Source organism: Augochlora pura, chromosome 4 (genome assembly GCF_028453695.1).
Source record: "Augochlora pura isolate Apur16 chromosome 4, APUR_v2.2.1, whole genome shotgun sequence".
NCBI lineage: Eukaryota > Metazoa > Arthropoda > Insecta > Hymenoptera > Halictidae > Augochlora > Augochlora pura.
The window spans coordinates 21,978,015-21,995,200 of record NC_135775.1 but is presented as its reverse complement, the minus strand read 5'-3'; the positions used below and the strand labels follow the sequence as shown (position 1 = coordinate 21,995,200).

The 17,186-nt window shown below is 39.9% G+C and overlaps 2 protein-coding genes and 1 long non-coding RNA gene across 3 annotated transcripts; 1 reads left to right on the top strand and 2 right to left on the bottom strand.

Moving 5' to 3' along the window:
• Positions 1 to 23: 23 nt before the first annotated feature.
• LOC144468765 (uncharacterized) lies at positions 24 to 1,413 on the top strand. The gene is made up of 2 exons (XM_078178468.1): positions 24 to 175; positions 331 to 1,413. The coding sequence occupies exons 1-2, from the start codon at positions 118 to 120 to the stop codon at positions 963 to 965; spliced, it is 693 nt and encodes a 230-aa protein (XP_078034594.1). The 5' UTR covers positions 24 to 117; the 3' UTR covers positions 966 to 1,413.
• On the bottom strand, positions 1,171 to 7,656 carry LOC144468764 (facilitated trehalose transporter Tret1). Its single transcript, XM_078178467.1, has 3 exons — positions 7,148 to 7,656; positions 3,242 to 3,552; positions 1,171 to 3,159 (listed from the first exon to the last, which is right to left on the bottom strand). Exons 1-3 carry the CDS (start codon positions 7,165 to 7,167, stop codon positions 1,874 to 1,876), a joined length of 1,617 nt encoding a protein of 538 aa, XP_078034593.1. The 5' UTR covers positions 7,168 to 7,656; the 3' UTR covers positions 1,171 to 1,873.
• Positions 7,657 to 10,385: 2,729 nt separating this feature from the next.
• LOC144468766 (uncharacterized) lies at positions 10,386 to 13,258 on the bottom strand. The gene is made up of 2 exons (XR_013493863.1): positions 13,153 to 13,258; positions 10,386 to 10,655 (listed from the first exon to the last, which is right to left on the bottom strand). It is a non-coding gene; the product is annotated as an uncharacterized LOC144468766 (long non-coding RNA).
• Positions 13,259 to 17,186: the final 3,928 nt, after the last annotated feature.

The window sequence follows — 17,186 nt, the reverse complement described above, 5'->3', positions numbered from 1 at the left end:
CTATTGCCTAGGTTTATTAGGTTATGGTTGCTTGTTTAACATGGTATCGTCTGCTTCATTCGTAATGATTTGAAATATTTCTGTTAACTATACGATTACATGTAGAATATAATTATAATGATGAATTTTAATAGATTGTGCACAGCATTCCTGCAAGTAAAAAACAGTAAACGAGGTACGTATAAGATTCAATTTTTAGATATCCAAAATCCTAACCTAGACATTTTTTCCAAATGAGACTACTACTATGTGTATTTTATTTTAATATTCATAATACGTTATTACTGAAAAAGGTTGTTTGTTCAAACAATAATTGAACTTTCGTTTTAGGTAATGTTATTACAAGGTTCTGTTCCTCTTATTTTTCAAGAGATCAACATAGTGATCCACCTAAAAATGCAATAAGCCGAACACATCCTGATATAAATATTAAATTTGTACCAAGGACGCTTAATATAGATTTTGGAAATCTGAACAATGCTATTATAAAAAATATAATCGAAATACCAGTTAAAAATATACCATCCATAGAAGAACCTTTAACACAATGTCCAGTTCAACGTGATCTACCACTGACAAATAAAATTTTAGATCTACCAACACTAGAGAATGTTGTGGAGAAGCAAGCAATACGTATGATAGTGATTAGAAGGCAGAAAATGAAGAAACATAAGAGGAAGAAGCTGCGTAAACGAATGAAATTTCAAATGGAAAGTATAAGAAGAAGACGTAACTTGCAAAAGGAGAAAATATTTCAGGCAGAATTACTTGCAAAAATTAAAGAAGCTGAAGAATTTGATCCAAAGGAATATGTTCAGCAAAGATTGGATTTACTACTTAAAGAACGCATACCAAGAGCGTATGGGGGTGAAATACTGCCACCAAATATGGTCAAGCAATTTTTAGAAGAAAAGAAGCAAAAAAAGGAGAAGAGAAAGAATAAATTTCGCTTAACTCTTGATTGAATATATGTACTAGACAAATAAATATTCATTGCATCATGAATTTTGTATTACTTTCAGCTTTCTTTGTTATGCGATTTTTTATTTAGATGATCTTTTAATAGCCGAATACGGATGAATGTTTATTTCTTATCAATACATTTTAGTGTTCATTTTAGTAGTGTCCATAGATGTAATTATATTCACAAATAAAAATAAATGCTGTATGTAGAAAATATGGAACATCAACTCTTTATTGAATGTGTTCAAAATTATAATTTACATCCACGAAATTCATTGTGTTACAGAAATCCGCGTATATTGTCAGACCACGATTTGGAAATATGATTTATACAGTTATTTATTCATTATGTTTTGTCTTTTCATCATATATGTACAACCATTATATAATACTATGATACAATAAACAGCACCTTTGTTTTTTCTTTGCGCGAGTGTTTAGAAATTAAGATGCGATCCTCAAAAAATGTATATTCATTCGCGAGAATATCTGACACTTTCAAATGGTTTGCAATATTTTGTTTCTATAAAAATATACAGCATCTCTTCTCCGAGAAGCAAATACGATTTAAATTATAGTCTTTAGTCAATAAATACATTTAGTCGTAAAATAAAATTATCCTAGCTAAAAATGAGAAAAAGAGTATCGATAGTCAAGTCTTAATATCATGCAATTGACTTTATGATCGTATTTTCAAGTCTCCTGATCAGCCCTACTGTCTTGCTACAAGACGAACCTCTCCATAAGCATCTTTCTCCGTTAAAAGTACATAAAAGACTGTAGTTCCTTTCCAGTGTTTGAAAAGTAAAACGACGACATATCACGCACACACACACGCACACATCTATCTTTGCTCGAAGGAAGACAGACTGTGATCTACTTGCATCAATATTAAAAAAACAATGTTCTTCTAGGGTAGTACCTGACCCTTCCTCACCTCTAACACCTTTGGTTTGTTTATACTGCCGGTTCTTAAGTTGCTATTTCTACCAGAAAAATAGTCCTCTATCTCTTGAAGCGATTTACCTTTTGTTTCTGGTAGACAGAGGTAGAAGTATATCGTACCAAACAAAGATATACAGCCGTAAAGAATGAAAGTACCATGCCGAGTAATAGCACTGGCTAAGAACGGATATGTTTTCACCACAGTAAAAATAAAGGAATGGGCTGCCATAGTAGTTAGGCCACCGATGATACCGCGCACTTGTATCGGATATACTTCTCCTATCATTACCCAAGGTATAACAAGGAAACCAAGGGTGCAAGTTATGGTGTACGCGAATATGCACAGGATAGGGAACCATGTAGCAACAAGTGGCAGATTGTTCACAGTCCAATATGTTTTCAACCACATGTATCCTCCTAATCCTATCATGGACAATCCACATCCAACAGACGAGACCATTGTGAGAGGTCTTCTTCCGCATCTCCTGCACAAGATGCAGGCCACAATAGTGGATCCTAATCTTACTGCACCGAGGATAACCGCGGCTAAGTACTTGTCCAATGACGACCCTGAGTCTTTAAAGATTTCTACGGCGTAAAAGGTAATTACGTTTGTCCCTGACCACTGATATATCAGGAAGTACAAGAATAACAAGGTAAACGGTTTCAGGGCGTTAGGTTTTAAAAGGGCCCTCACTATCTCACGGAATCCTGTCAGACGTTTGATGTTGTTCTTATTCGAGAAATTGATTAGTGTCTCCATTTCTTGATTGATGTTGCAGTTGTTGCCGCGGAATTGTTGCAGAGCTTCCCGGGCTTTTTCTGGCCTACTGCGTGAAATGAGATAGGATGGCGTTTCAGGGAAGAAAAACATCAGCATTAGGGCAGCGAGCGGAATAATTCCACTGATAGCTGCACAAATGTTCCAGCTGAGTATGCTACCCAACGCGTACTCAATCAAGACGCCCGTGCTCACTCCAATACTGGCAAAGGCGGTCAACATCCCCCTGAGATGAGGCTGAGTGACTTCTCCGGTGTAAACTCTTGCTGGCGCACCCACCATGCCTGATCCAAGACCCACGAAGAACCTTCCAGCATATATCATGCGGATATCGGTGGCGAATGCAATCAGTATCCAACCAAGTAACGCAGGAATTTCCGTAATGATCAAGGATCGTTTTCTACCAAGAACATCCATCATATACCCAGATATCAGACATCCAATGGGAGTTCCGATGGACGACATGCTGGCTGCAAAAATTATTTCATTACTAATGCATGAAGTATTTTGGAAGCTTTCTGATCGCAGTAGTTTGAATTCTAATTTTATTACCTATCCACGACTCCTCGGCCGAATCCGCAACAATAGGAATTGTACTATTTGGTTCTTGCAGCTGTGGCAGAGCAATTGCGGAAAAACCAAAAGTCATGCCCGTGTTGATAGTCCCAAGCTGGGCCACAAATGCTGCTAGAACCTGTCTAGCAACGCTCCCTCCGATGTTACCACCTTCTACATCATTATGCGTGTTACTCGACTCTGATCTAGATTTCTCTTCTTCCAAGGGGCTGGATGGCTGAATTTTTGGAAGGCTGCAAGAGCCCACCAAAGATGATTTGTCTGAGTTTTGAATGTCACCATTTTTTCTGTAACAAATAATTTATATTAGTTAGTAGATGATTCTTAAGAATATTCAATTTAAGCAATGGCTATTGACTATTTTTATTATCTATGGGAGAATTGGGTAGAAGAAATTCATATATTGTGCGTATTACAATAGGAGAAGTAACAGAAACAGAGCTTTATACTCATTTTCTTATCTATCAACTTGGAGATAATGTTTCCACACAACAGAAATAATGATGTATGTGTTGGAAACTGTACGTTTACTGTATTTCGGATTTTCGATACAACAATCGATTATTATTATCATTTCTTTGTTATCGAAATCTTTTTTATATCTTATATTGTAAATAAGCATAACGCAGGATCGTATATAAAAATAATTTGGAACAGAAATTTCTGTTGTCACCTTCCATCTTACGAATGATTATATTAATAGGATTCATTGCCGTCATACAAAAGAGAGAAAAAAGCAACCAAGATAATTTTCAATTATTCTCATTTGGGCAATTGACCGTGAAACGCGATTGTTTCATAGCAGAAAAAACCCTGAAACTTCTGCGGTTCGCGAATGACCGTAGCAGATCGTGTTACTGATGCAACTACAATTGTTACCAGTTCATGTAAATAATTTCTCGGTCTCCATAAAAAAATATAACGATACATAAAAAAGTGACTCGATTAACGAATATTATTTAATCGACAATTAACGCGAGACACGTCAATTAATCATGCAACTGAAACTATCGATAATTTTATCTGCTTACGCACACAGACATCTGTCAGACAAAATAAAATGATAAATTATAATTATTTTTATTGTTTATAAAACAGATATTTATTCAATATCCTAAACAACTAATTAAGCCTGTTTTCAGCCGACGTCGGACATTGTCACGGTTCCAGTTGAGAACAATAACCAAGCTCATGCTTCCTACAATGATTCATAATCGCCTCTGTTCCATATCTTTCTGCCTTTTGGACTTTTTAATATGATGGAAGTTTCTGTCGAGAAACGCGTGCTAAACGCCGCCGGAATACACGACTTTCTTTGTTCGTACAGTATTTAACTCGATCCCGGCCGGCATTGCACAAGGAAAATAACGAGGAAACTGAAACCGACATTACAAACGATCAAAAGCGAATAGAACTTCGCAATCGGCGTAGGTGCACACGATAAAAATAAAATATCATCGGTGAATGCGTACAACGTTGTTACTAAATAACGCGCGAATAATGCGATGATGCAACGTTGCGAACACGATAAGGTAATAAATAAAAAGGTACGATTGCTTTCGTATGCAAATCCCTGTAGAATGAAACAAGAGTGAATGTAAACATTTGCAGCTTCGATAGAGCGCAATTATGGCTCGATTTCTCGTAGAAGACTTCATTCTACAGCCCGAAGTCGAGAGATGATAACGGGGAACTTTGTTACGAAATAGTTTAGTGAAAGAACGAGTCGTCTCGGAAAGACGTTGTTTTAGTTGTTCGTGGAATGTATAATGCAGTCTTGTTTTCTTTCTAATTTCGTTGGGAAATATAACAAGTTATTCGACAACGTGAAATTCTATTACAGAAAGTCGACATTATTCTATCTGTAGCTACGTAAAATTCGATTTTATTCAAATTTATACAGCTTACTAAATTTTCAAATGGAAACGTAATAGATAACAATCAATAAAACTGTGTATAACTACGGTGTGGGCGTGAATTGAAAATTAAAAAAACGGATTCGCGGGTTGCACATTTTTCGTTTATCTGGAAAACTGCATTGCAAGGAAAAATGACCGCCTAAACTAACGATTAATCGCAGGTATGACTCGCACCTTCGAGTGACGCGCGCGAAGAATTCGTGTCTCGAGGACTGACCGTAGCAGGCAATAAACCTGGGAAACGGTCCGACTTGACAAAGACTGCAATAAAATAAAGAGGGATCTATGAAGAATGGACGGTGGCTCTACATCTAATGACTAGCTATGCGTTATAATGACATAAAATGTTATATTCTGAGGAAAGTAGCACCGCCCTTTGGGAAAAATTGCAGTAAACGTAGAAAGGGTAAATGGTGTTCGGCGCAGTTGTCTCTGGGTCCATGAAAACATTAACAGTAATCATTGTTCATAGATGCGAACAGTGAGAGAGGTGAACTTTAACTCGTTGCGTCAGGTGCTACGGAATCGAATATGAAAAATTTGCACCGCTTAACGATTGTATTAGCGTTAATAGCGACAGAAAGAGGATCAACTGGTCTTTAATATCCAAATACTAAATCAAACACTTCTGTTTCGTACATTAATGATCAGTTCATTTAATATACGTTCTGTAACGATCAGCGACGTCAGCGTATACGAAAATAAATGTGACCTTTAAATTAAACTAAAGGCAAAGTAGTCGTAATTATCAACAAGTTAAAAATTAATACCGTAGATACGTACAGTAAAGTCAGGTGTCTGTTGCCTGACCATTCGTCAATGACGCTACTCGAACATTGCATATTAATAGACTAGTTATATCAAACTGAGGCAAATACACTTATCTGCTAGAAACGCTTTTGAAAACTGTTCAAATAAAGAATGGATATTATGTTTTTGCAAGATAGTAACTATCTAACAACGAACGACAATAGTCTAAAAAAAGGCTACACGATAGATAAAATGTGTAATTACTAAAAACACTACTAGCTGTTATTATATCGGCTTATCAATTCCATATGCTATAAATTTTGTTGCACCTTCATCCGTAATAAAAATAATAGCTGTCAGAGTTCTGCTTGATTTTTCTTGATAGCACAATGAAAAGAATTTTCTTGAAAAATAGCCTACTCGAATCGATAATCTAAGCGTGTACAGATGACGCAATACTAACAACGGGTGAACGTTCTGTGCAACTAAAAAGTCAGGAAAATATGGCGACAACATTCCGAACGTGCAAGTCGTTTGGTAAACATCGATCGAAGGGAGGTTTAGAGCCAAACAGACAACAAGTAACGCAATTAGCGACGATTAACAGCGCGAAACAAAGCAGAAAATTTACAAGAAAATATATGCTAATCTGTTACACGATCTAAAACTAATTATAAGTTAATCTTCTACTGTCTGTCTAAACGACGTCGGCCATAAATCTTCCATTTTATTTTACTCGGTATCGACAACCTAAGTACCCCTTCATATACTTAAACAAATCCAAGCCAGCTAATAGCGTTGAAAATTTATTGAAATGATCGTACATGCCAGATGTAATTTATGCAGAAAGCCATCGTTAACGTTTAGTTTTTCTATCTAATGGAAAAAGAATTCCAAAGTACGGAGTTAGTTTTCGTCCTTGATCGCCATGCTATCGCTGTAAACAACGAGCAGCATTGGGCGCGTTCACAGGCGGAAAAGAGAAAACATGCGCGCCACCGTTTCCTTGTCAGTGGCTGATAATAAAGAACACGCCGGTGTGCATCGGTGCCAAGAAATAAAATACTAGATACCATCTTATTGGGAGTCGTTTCTCGTTTTGACCCGAGAAATTCTTTAAAGTCGCCACGTGCTACTACGGTGCCAGGTCGCGAGCACGCGTGCGCTTCAAAAGCCGAAGGTAAACATTAGTATACATAGAAAGAATACTTACTCAACCACGGCGTTCGTCATGTTGGCTCTTTCTGTCACCCCGCGACGATCGCCCGAATAATGTAAAAATATGTACAGGTTATGTATAAGAATATCTATACGTATAATTCTAATATCACAGTCGGTCGATCACAATGCTGCAATCACTGCGCGAACGTTGCTCGCACGGTTCATTGCCTTCTCTTCTTTGTTTTCTCTCCGTCCTCGTCGCTCCTTTTCGTTCTCGCCTCTACCGACTACCAATTACGCACTATGGGATAACCTTTTCCCATGGAAAATTCTCGTAGCGCCGATTCGTGCGTCTCGTAAAATCCAACGGACGTCTCCTTCCATGGACGGCGTTGTCAACTTTTCACCCGGACCGCTTTTCTCTCCCGATTTCTTGTTTGCCCCGGCGTTGTTTCCACGGATCGATGATTGAGAATGATCCGCCGCGAATTACGAACAACGAATAACGTGTTGAACGCTTTATATTTTTTTTTTATACACTACTTGTTGATGCTACGACGCGCGCGCATCGAATGCTCCGTGACACACGCGCCCGTCGTTTATATATGCGAATAGGAACCCCGGCGGTGGGGGTAGGACGCGCGAATTTTGTTATCGCGCGCATGCGCACATTCTACGCCCGCAACCTTTCTCGAGTGTACACATTTCTTTTCGTCGTTCGCAGGTATTTTGAACGACCGTTTTGCCTTGAAAATGTTCAACGATGTTCAACGGACCAAAATTATTAAATCTCCGTTCAAGCCAACGTTATAAAATTCTATTCTATAATTCTTAAAGAGCAATGCGTGTCGGACATCTTTAGTACCCGGTAGGTCTAGCGTTATTGTAAGTAATTTTATTATTCGATTTATGCATGTGCTATATTAATTGTGTTAATAAGATAATAAAAATGTTATTAATGTAGTAACATTGTTACCAGTAACAATGTTACAGTTATAGTAAAATGTTACTAATGTAATAAAATATTAAATTTGCAGCTGTTAAAGGGGGTTAGAAAAGCGGGTCAAACAGCGGCTTTTAAAAGTGTTAACTTCATAACCAATTTTTAAACTGACTCGAACAGATCTTCGACTAATTATGGCAATCGAATAAAATATTGTTGCTAATATATATCGGATCGTTTTCTAATATATGTCAGATCGTTTGGCTTCTTTTATTGTTCCCGACGCCGTCGCACCGTTGGAAAATAGAACGTCGCTGTTTTTTGTCCCGATTTTTGTCTCCCCCGGATCGAATACAGCTGCTCGTCTCGTAATCTACACCAGAATCGATAAGAACAATCACGAGGATTTGATCATTTGTTTATCTGAGAAAAATAGTGCCGTATCGCTGGGCGGTTCTACAGACTGGTAACTCGTGACTGAATTTGTCACGATTGTTGTTCGTGAAACGCGATACCGGCGGCCCATTCGATGTACAACCCGCGAATCGCGATAAAACATCCGCGCAGAGTGAAAGTGATCGTCATCCAATGAAAATGTTACTTTCGTCCCTCCCCAATAGTTAGATTACAAACATTTTTAAACACCGGAAGTCTTGTTTTTTAAACAACTGTACGGCGGTGGCTAAATAATGTAATTATCTAATTATCTAAATTACGATATTATTGGAATGATAAACGTGTGTTGTTACATAAGAATGACAACCGAATTTGTTTAAACTTTCGACAGAATCTTCATGGTTATTTTAGAGATCGTAATTATTTCAATCTAGTTTATCGGTTTGACGTAATAAAATGTAATAAAATATTATTATCATTTCATTCACAGGGACATCAGTCTGATAACAGCGGCACGCCGACGTCCATTCCGAAATGATCGTTCTTGGTAATGATTTTGAATTCGATCCAAGAGCAAGCGAAATTCGGAAAATTTAGCGACGAACGTTGAACAATGGAGGAAGAGAGAAACGTATTCGTGCCGAATCTTCGAATGATGATTCGGTTGAGGGGATCGGCTAAGCGTCCCATTTACGATTCATATTTTTAAACACCGATGACTCATCGGGATCCTAAGCAAATGAACGAGGTCGTAAACGCGGTGCAATTAGATTTTCCCGTGGCCGAAACCGCCCGATGAGTAATTTTCACCGTCGGAAGACACCTGTGTGGCGAGCCTTTAACCCGTCACGGTCGTCGATCGGCCGTGATCGATATGCCTCGAAAACTTCCGAACATCGGAGATCGATGGCTCGTTCGCGATGTACGTTGTATATCGACCCTAAATGATTCATATCGATCGTCCTGTGTTCCGGAAACGGCGAGGAACGTGCTCGAAAGAAGCTGCTATGGCAACCGTTATCGGTTACCGGTTTCGTCGATCCGCGCACGATGACGAATCTGAGCGCACAATAGCATTGTCAGAAAAATCTGACCGAGATGATAAACCCGCCGAATATAGTCCTTTTTACGTAAACAATTTAATTATCGCGGGTGACGTTTTTACAACGGGTTTCACGCGGCTTAATTACTGTTTGCGGGAAACGCCTGCGAAAAAACTTTCTCGCGAACGTTTCAGCATCTATGTGCTTTGGCTTCGTCGAGAAATTATACGATCTACCACTAAATGTTCACAATTGCACTATTCAAGCTGTTCATAATAATTCAGAGCACTAGTCGGTAAATTTTTCATAATACATATTTTTTAAAATATTCCCTGGGGAATTATTGGCTTTTCTGTCATTCTTCAGCAATTTGTTTGTTTTAATTGTCAAAGAGTGAATAACTAAATGAACGTTTTAAATACTTCAGATAAACATCGACACACGCGAGGATTAATCCACTGAGCACGAAGTTCAATATTTATTATACACAATATTCTCAAACGAGAAATCCTCTAGATCGACGACAATTAATCACACATTCACCATTTTCAACACCATTTTTCAACACTGATTTCCACACCACCATCTCAAAAATATCATGAGATTAAAGTGCTTTTTTTTAATTAAATTCGTACTGAAAAGTTGAGCTATACGACGTAGTATAACTTAGACTAACATAGACTAGACGAACAATGAAAATTCATTTCTAAATCTAAGCAAGCAGTTTCGTTTTAATAATTCTACGTGCAATTTTTCAGGCGATCCTTCGACCGATCTTCTACGAATAAGAATACAGTACGAATGAGTCAGTCTACGGACACCGAGAGTCACGTAGCAAGCCACACGACGATTATCAATAATTGCCATTTATTTTACGCTCGAATCGATCGATTTTGATAGGTACTCACCCGGCAGACGTGCCCTCGTCCGCAAAGGTCCGGTAATTCCTATTCGTCGGCATGGTTCTCCGCGTACTGAACAGGTTTCGCGTACAGTCGCGGTCGATTAAAATTATTCTCTAGTGGTTTATCGGTGCCCGTGTCACGAGTTTCCTCGTATCAAGACTCGCAGTCATGTGCTCTCGTTGTCTTGTTCGTCTTGTTCTCCGCAATTTCGCTTATTTTCAGGCCGATCGTCCAACGTCTTCTCTCTGCTCGCCTCCGTCTCGCTCGAGCCACCTACAAAGTTCCTATAATTTATCAGAAATCCGACCGAGACAATACGGAAACAAGTGCTCGGAATCGATCGTTACGTTCATCGAAATCGTACTTCGATTACTTCGTAGATGCTCGACGAGTCGAACTGGAAATCGTTTCGATTAACCCTTAATAACCTAGAGTTTCAATTTTGATACCGATCTTTTAAACCGAATGTTCACATTACTATTAGTTTTTTTTATAGGTTGGCTGTACGTATTTTACTGTTGTATAATATTCTTTCCAACGAAATTAAAAAAAAAAATCTAATGTCATTGTTGTTTTATTTTATCTATGACATATTACTTGCGCGGCAAAGTGAACAAGTAAACACATTTTACTAAAAGTTTTGTTGAATACAAATTTGATATATCTTCTTTTTCTGAAGAATATAAATACTTTTGAGGTAAGTGAATATATTATTTTCGCTATGATATAATTATTTTTTATATATCTGATTTCTTTATGGCCTTAATGCCTGAAGTATCAAAATTGATACCTGGTTTTTTTTCTAAATAAATATGTAAAATAAATATTGTGATTTTTTTAGCTATTTTTCCCTTCATCTAGACCCTCAAGCAAACGCAGTAATATTAAAAAAAAAATCACTTTCGGAAATCAGGCTACTAAGGGTTAATTCGCTCGCTTCGTAACGTCGAACTTTCTTGTTCATAGCGAAGAAAATAACGTAAAGAAACCATTGTTTGTTCTAACGAAGTAAATATGATAACGATCTGTGACAGAACTTCGCCATCTTTCGACAAATATTGAGCTACTATGTTATTGAATGTTTGAGGAGACGGAGCTGGATTGAAACGGTATACACGTATTTTAGTGCAGTTTCGTATGCTACGCGAGTGCGGGGAAATAAAACAGACAAGGCTGAAACGTAACCACTAATTTCATACATCTTCGACTATATCAAATGACTGGATCAGCCATCGTAAAAATAAATGAATGACTATGTAGCTCCGGCTACATAATCTGTACGTCGAGTTTCGAAAGCTGGAGAACTTTGAGAAGTTGGTTAAGCTTTTAATCGGGCGAAACACGCGGGATAAGTGTTGTCGAACGAATCTCGTATTTTCGCGGAGAAAGACCTGTTGTCTGGTCATGCCGTGATTGCTGAAACATTTATAGCATTCGTCGCGGTTACTGGGATGATCGATGCACTGTTATCAGGCGTAGATAAGCGGTCCGCACAGTCGATCCAGACGAACGATTACGGAAATTCACGCGGCTCAAATTCACAAAAGATTATTGCGCGTTCTCGTTCCCGTTCCGTCGCTTTCGTTCATTGGATTAATTGACGCTGTTGCGTGCTATTCTCGCGGCCAATTCATCCTATGGAATCGCATAAATACTGCTGAAGAACGCGTTTTTATTTCCACGACCGCGTCGCGCTAGGGCAATTTCATTTCTCGGTCGACGTGCAGTTTGACACGTTCTTCGCGCTGTCGTCGCGAAAGATCCTGCGTTTCTGTTAACCCTCGGCCAGCGGTTGCCGGGTCTTTCGCGACCCGACGTATACAAATCGCCAGCTGATTAGTCAATTTGTAGCAATAAAATTAAATAAATGGACAGTAGGAAATCTTCTACGTGAAATATCTTCGAAAGTACGTCTGGAAAAATTGTATATCGAAGCATGGAATTGTTTTAAACGTCGTCGAATTATATAATTGCGCGAATGGTCCGCGGTTCGGTTGATTAAACATAACATGTTCCGAAAAGACTTTGAACTATTCAAATCGCTCCGAACGATAAACGAATATGCGGTGTCCATTGACAGAATTTATCGTTGTTTAAATTCCTAAAATTGTTTTCGAGCGTTTTATGCGGAGCCACGCAATAATTGTTTTGCTTGCAAAAACGTGACGGGACTTATCGGTTGCCTACAGTAAAGAATTCAGAGAACGTCTGCTTAGCTGAATTATGTTTATCAGGGATCTTTTTTTACGATTTACGTATCGCTGTGAAAGTTATTTCTAATACGGGACTGCCGCTCCGTTTCTAAAATAGACGCGCGGCACAACGGAAGCTGGGAAAATGTACACAGGACAGACACGTGCTCGCCGTGGAACTGGAAATCGTTTCGTACACAAAACAAAGATACGCGGCCGAAGTGACAAAACCACGTGATCTTCTTCTCTACGGGGAATCACGTTTCCGCGGCTCGGCTCGCGCGAAATGAACCGCCGGCTAATTAAATGCAATCAGCACGCCGCGTTAAACAGACCGAGTTGAGTCGAAGTTGCAATGGAAAGTGATTAAAACCTGAGGTTTCCGTTGTACAATCGTAATCGGTCTACGAGAACGTCGAGAATCCTTCGACACATCCGATCGACCACTTTTTTGTTTCAGAAGTTGCGCGCGGATTAGAATCTCCTGTCATTCTTCATGGAAACGATCCGAATAAAATCGTCCGTTTTCACAATCCTTTCGATCACCGAGAGATCGTCGACTGTAATTTACCACTTACACGAATCCCCGCGATCGATGCTCACTGAATAAGTATTTAAACGAAGAGACACTGAACAAATTTTCAGATAACAGAGAAACGCGCACGGTAATAGCGCCGAACCGTATCGATCGGGATTTCACAATCGAGTCGATAGAAAATCGCTACGCATTCATAGCGAGTGGCTGATAAGGATAGCCGATAAGGAACGAAAAATGGCCGCGAGGAGGAACCGGAAGCGACGAGGATTCGATGGCCGTCGCGGGGACAGACGACACGGTTCGCCCGCGAATGCGAGTTATCGGCGACGCGTGGAGTTATGGTCGCGGGCTGTTCGACGAATGGTCCATGGAATTTGTTTGTTTGTTTGCTTGTTTGTGCTGTCGTCGTTATCGACGGTGGCTCGCACCAATGGAAACCTTCGCTATCTGGTCTCGAGCGGTTCTCGATTACGACATTCAATCCGGCGAGCGAAAATTGTGAGATCACTTGTAATTAATATTCAGTCACTGGAGCAAGGATTGCGCAAGCCCGTCAGCTGATTGCCGGTGTGTCCGAGCGAATTGTCATTTTGCGATCTTTCGATCGTTTCTTCGCCAGATCTGTCTTTTCCGTGTAGGAATTCCGCGATTCGCGTTGGTGCGCAGATTCGGTGGACGATGCTAGCGATGTTTCGCGATTATGTTACTGTTGAGGAAGGTCGTACGAGTATGCGGTGTTGCGCAATCTTCTGGGTACTCAGCTGGGTGGCTGAGTGATTAAGACGATTGTCTAGATCGTTCTTGAGTTCGTTTAGAGGCTGGGGATGCTCGTTTCGTGGTATTTATAAAACAGTGATGTCAATGATTCTAGTCAAGATCGACGATTACAAGCTGTTTTATTAACATTTAAAAAGTTTTATTGTTCGCAATAATTCGATTTGCATTTATCAACGTCGGATTAGAAAAATTTATGTATTCGATATGAGATATAACGGTAAGAAACGTAACTCGCGACGAATAGTACGAGCGAGCGATATATATTGTTGCAATCTTAACACGCTTAGTAGTAACATAAAATAAATTCCCGTTTAAGTGTACTGCTTGAAAATTGCACTAAGCAAGGCATATTTGTTTCGCTGTATTTTCTGGATTCGTTTAATCAACCCCTTCATTCGTCATTAGACAGATCCCGGGTTTTATGGATTTGCAAATCAGTGGATCAGCCGCGAACTAATGTTTATCAAAAGATCGATGTACAGCTCAACGATCTGTTATCTGAAAATTTAATGAGCTCTATCGAGAATCTCGAATCGAAGAATCTTGATCAACTAAAATAATCGTTCGCGTGAATTAATCGCGTGAGAGGTCAACGACACGAATTCGTAAACGAAAGTTTGAGAATGTCACGTACTGTCGCGTCAGCTACCCGGATCGACGATAATTAATTAATTAAGCGTCTCATTACGGTCACGTCTGTCGCGTGCCACGATAACTCAACCATCGGCTTAACATGCGTGAAGTAAACGCATTTCTGCCCAACTTCGTGTTTCTTTTCTTCGCAGTCTTTACAATGGTTTGCCAGGTACCAACAATTTTTTATTATCCTCGCTATTTTATCTTAGATTTTACGATGGGTCCTACGACGATCTCGTATATGCCATTTTTGCAAACGCCGTAGCACTTTCTTCTAAATTGGAAAATTGTCGGTTCGGCTTTTTTAGTAGTCTTTGCAATTTTTCATGGGCCCTGAAATTTTATTGGATTATTCTACAATTTTTTCACAGCTCCCTAAAATTGCCTGCGAGTTTTAGAATTTATCTACGGGCCCTAAAATTATCTTGAAAGATCCTATAATTTTTCCAGGTCTCTCAAAAATTGTCCGCGAGTCCCAGAATTTTTCCACGATTCCTACGACTCTTCCGTATATCCCACGATTTTTCCACAGTTCTTAAAATTATTCCACAAGCAACCCCCCCCCCCCCAATTGGTTCACGCCCCGGGCAATTCATCCCAAATTAACTCTGTTGATTTCTTGGTTCCTATACCGCGCAGGAGAGAAACCGTGAGCCCATTGTCAGTGTTACAACGCTGCCGAGGCTGAATCATCTTCGTTCTAAGTTTCTCCGGGCTTACGGTGTCACTGGCAGCCCGCTCGGCACCCGCAACAGCGAACTAATTATTAATAACTCCCGCCGTCGACTTATGAATCCGTCAGTCATCGTTTCTGATGCAAGAACGGTGATCGGAATAGCGGCAAAAGCGTTTCGAGTTTTCGTTCGGGTAACGCTCGCATTCGAGGATCCGATGACAATGCGAGCGAGCCAGTTATGCAACGCCTATCTCGGCGTCGACGGGTGACGAGGAGAGAGAGAGAGAGAGAGACATGAATCCACGAGACATTTTTAAGGGACTCTTGACCTTACGTTACGCGACCGAAGATAAAACAGCATCGATGTCATCGATTCTGTCAATTTCGGAGACTGCGTCCCGCGGCAGAATTGGTCGTGATCTAATCCAATCATCGAATCGATGCGGCTAATGGCACGTCGCCAAGCTGTCTCGCGTCGTTGCACGATGATTTGCGCGATCAGCCGCAGCTCCGACTATAATAGAGACGTCGGGGAACGGGTATTAATTGAATTTTGCACAGCTTTCGGGCGCTCTTTGAATTATTGACGGTGTCAGGGTCGCCGGTGAATTTTGGGGATTCGTAAAGGTCCTCGCAATGATCTCGTGAGATCATCGGCTCTTTTAGAGTCTCTCGAGTACTAAGTTTACTTGGACGGTCTTTAGAATTAATTTGAGATCTTTGTATCAATTTGGAGGCTCTCGCATAGTCTATCGTATCACGAAGAATCTATTACTGTGGACGCAATATTCTGTATAGTCTCTAAAATTAATTTAGAGTTACCGCACCCTAAATGACATCCAAAACTAATCTAGAGATTCAGAATTAACCTACAGGATCCCATAGTGATTTCTAAGATGTATCACGAGTCCCGAATATGCAAATGATCACGAGAGGGCAACGTAACTTTCTTCGAATCATAATTCGTTGCATCGAGTCGCAGCGTGTGACCCACATGAACCCGTTATCTGTATCAATATCGCAAAATACAATAAAAATTGTGTCTTCTGGAACGACCGATCGTTTCGACAACGTGGAAAAAACGTTGCCACAACATCCTAAATTCGCGTCGATAATCTTATCAGCTCGCGGCGTTTAGAGTAGCCAGAGAGTTGTCAGTACCAAAGTCGAGGAGTTCAGCCATGGTTACGTGATCAGAAGTGGTGTCACGCTGCCAGATACGAACGGAATCCGCTCGTGGTTTTCTGGAGAGTGTCCAGCGTGTCACGAGATCCGATAAGACCCTACAAAATGATCGCTGGTTAGTCACGTGCTTCCTGACCACACCGAGATCGTTCCTAGATCGCCGATTTTCTTGATTGTCGTACGAAAACGATGTTCAGATAAATTTTGATTTTTAATTTAACGAGGGATTCTTAATTCCATAGATAAGATAAACTGTCCAATTGGTTTTTACGGACGCCTATGTTTCGCATAAAAGTCCTCCGACATCCTAAACTCTCGAGAGCATAATCGCGTTATACATTCTTTTGTGATCTCGTTCCTTTGTCGACGCTTTATTTTTCTCAGTTTTCTGTTTTTTTCTTGCGCGGACTCTTTGGAAATTGAGAACCGTGTAGCAAGATGGGACAAGATCGCGATAAGACGCCGCCGCTTCAGAAAAATATGTCAAACCGAAACAAGGACAACGATGAGGGTCGATTAAATATTGATCGAGCAAAGTGATTGGACGGCTCGATAATTCACCGGAATAGAAAACACGACAGAAGTAGAACCGGCGAATTTGTGGACGGTACAATTCGAGGATCGAGGCGCGAATCATTTGTCTGTTCAACGAACAACCGTGTTTACGGAAGCTGACGCGCGCCAAAGATATATTTTCCGCTTAAGAATCTGTTTCTTGAGAAATCTTTTAGCGGATTCTATTTTAACGTTGTCCCGTAGTAAAAGTAGTTTCGGAATTATGAAAATTATCTACAGTGATC

What these genes read in the sequence shown, in the direction of transcription:
- LOC144468764 (XM_078178467.1), bottom strand. Translation starts at nt 7,167, where the DNA reads ATGACGAACGCCGTGGTTGA. An exon ending in ATGACGAACGCCGTGGTTGA is followed by an intron (nt 3,553 to 7,147) that starts GTAAGTATTCTT and finishes TATTTGTTACAG; the next exon opens with AAAAAATGGTGACATTCAAA. An exon ending in GGCCGAGGAGTCGTGGATAG is followed by an intron (nt 3,160 to 3,241) that starts GTAATAAAATTA and finishes TAATTTTTGCAG; the next exon opens with CCAGCATGTCGTCCATCGGA.
- LOC144468765 (XM_078178468.1), top strand. Translation starts at nt 118, where the DNA reads ATGATGAATTTTAATAGATTGTGCACAGCATTCCTGCAAGTAAAAAAC. An exon ending in AGTAAAAAACAGTAAACGAG is followed by an intron (nt 176 to 330) that starts GTACGTATAAGA and finishes CTTTCGTTTTAG; the next exon opens with GTAATGTTATTACAAGGTTC.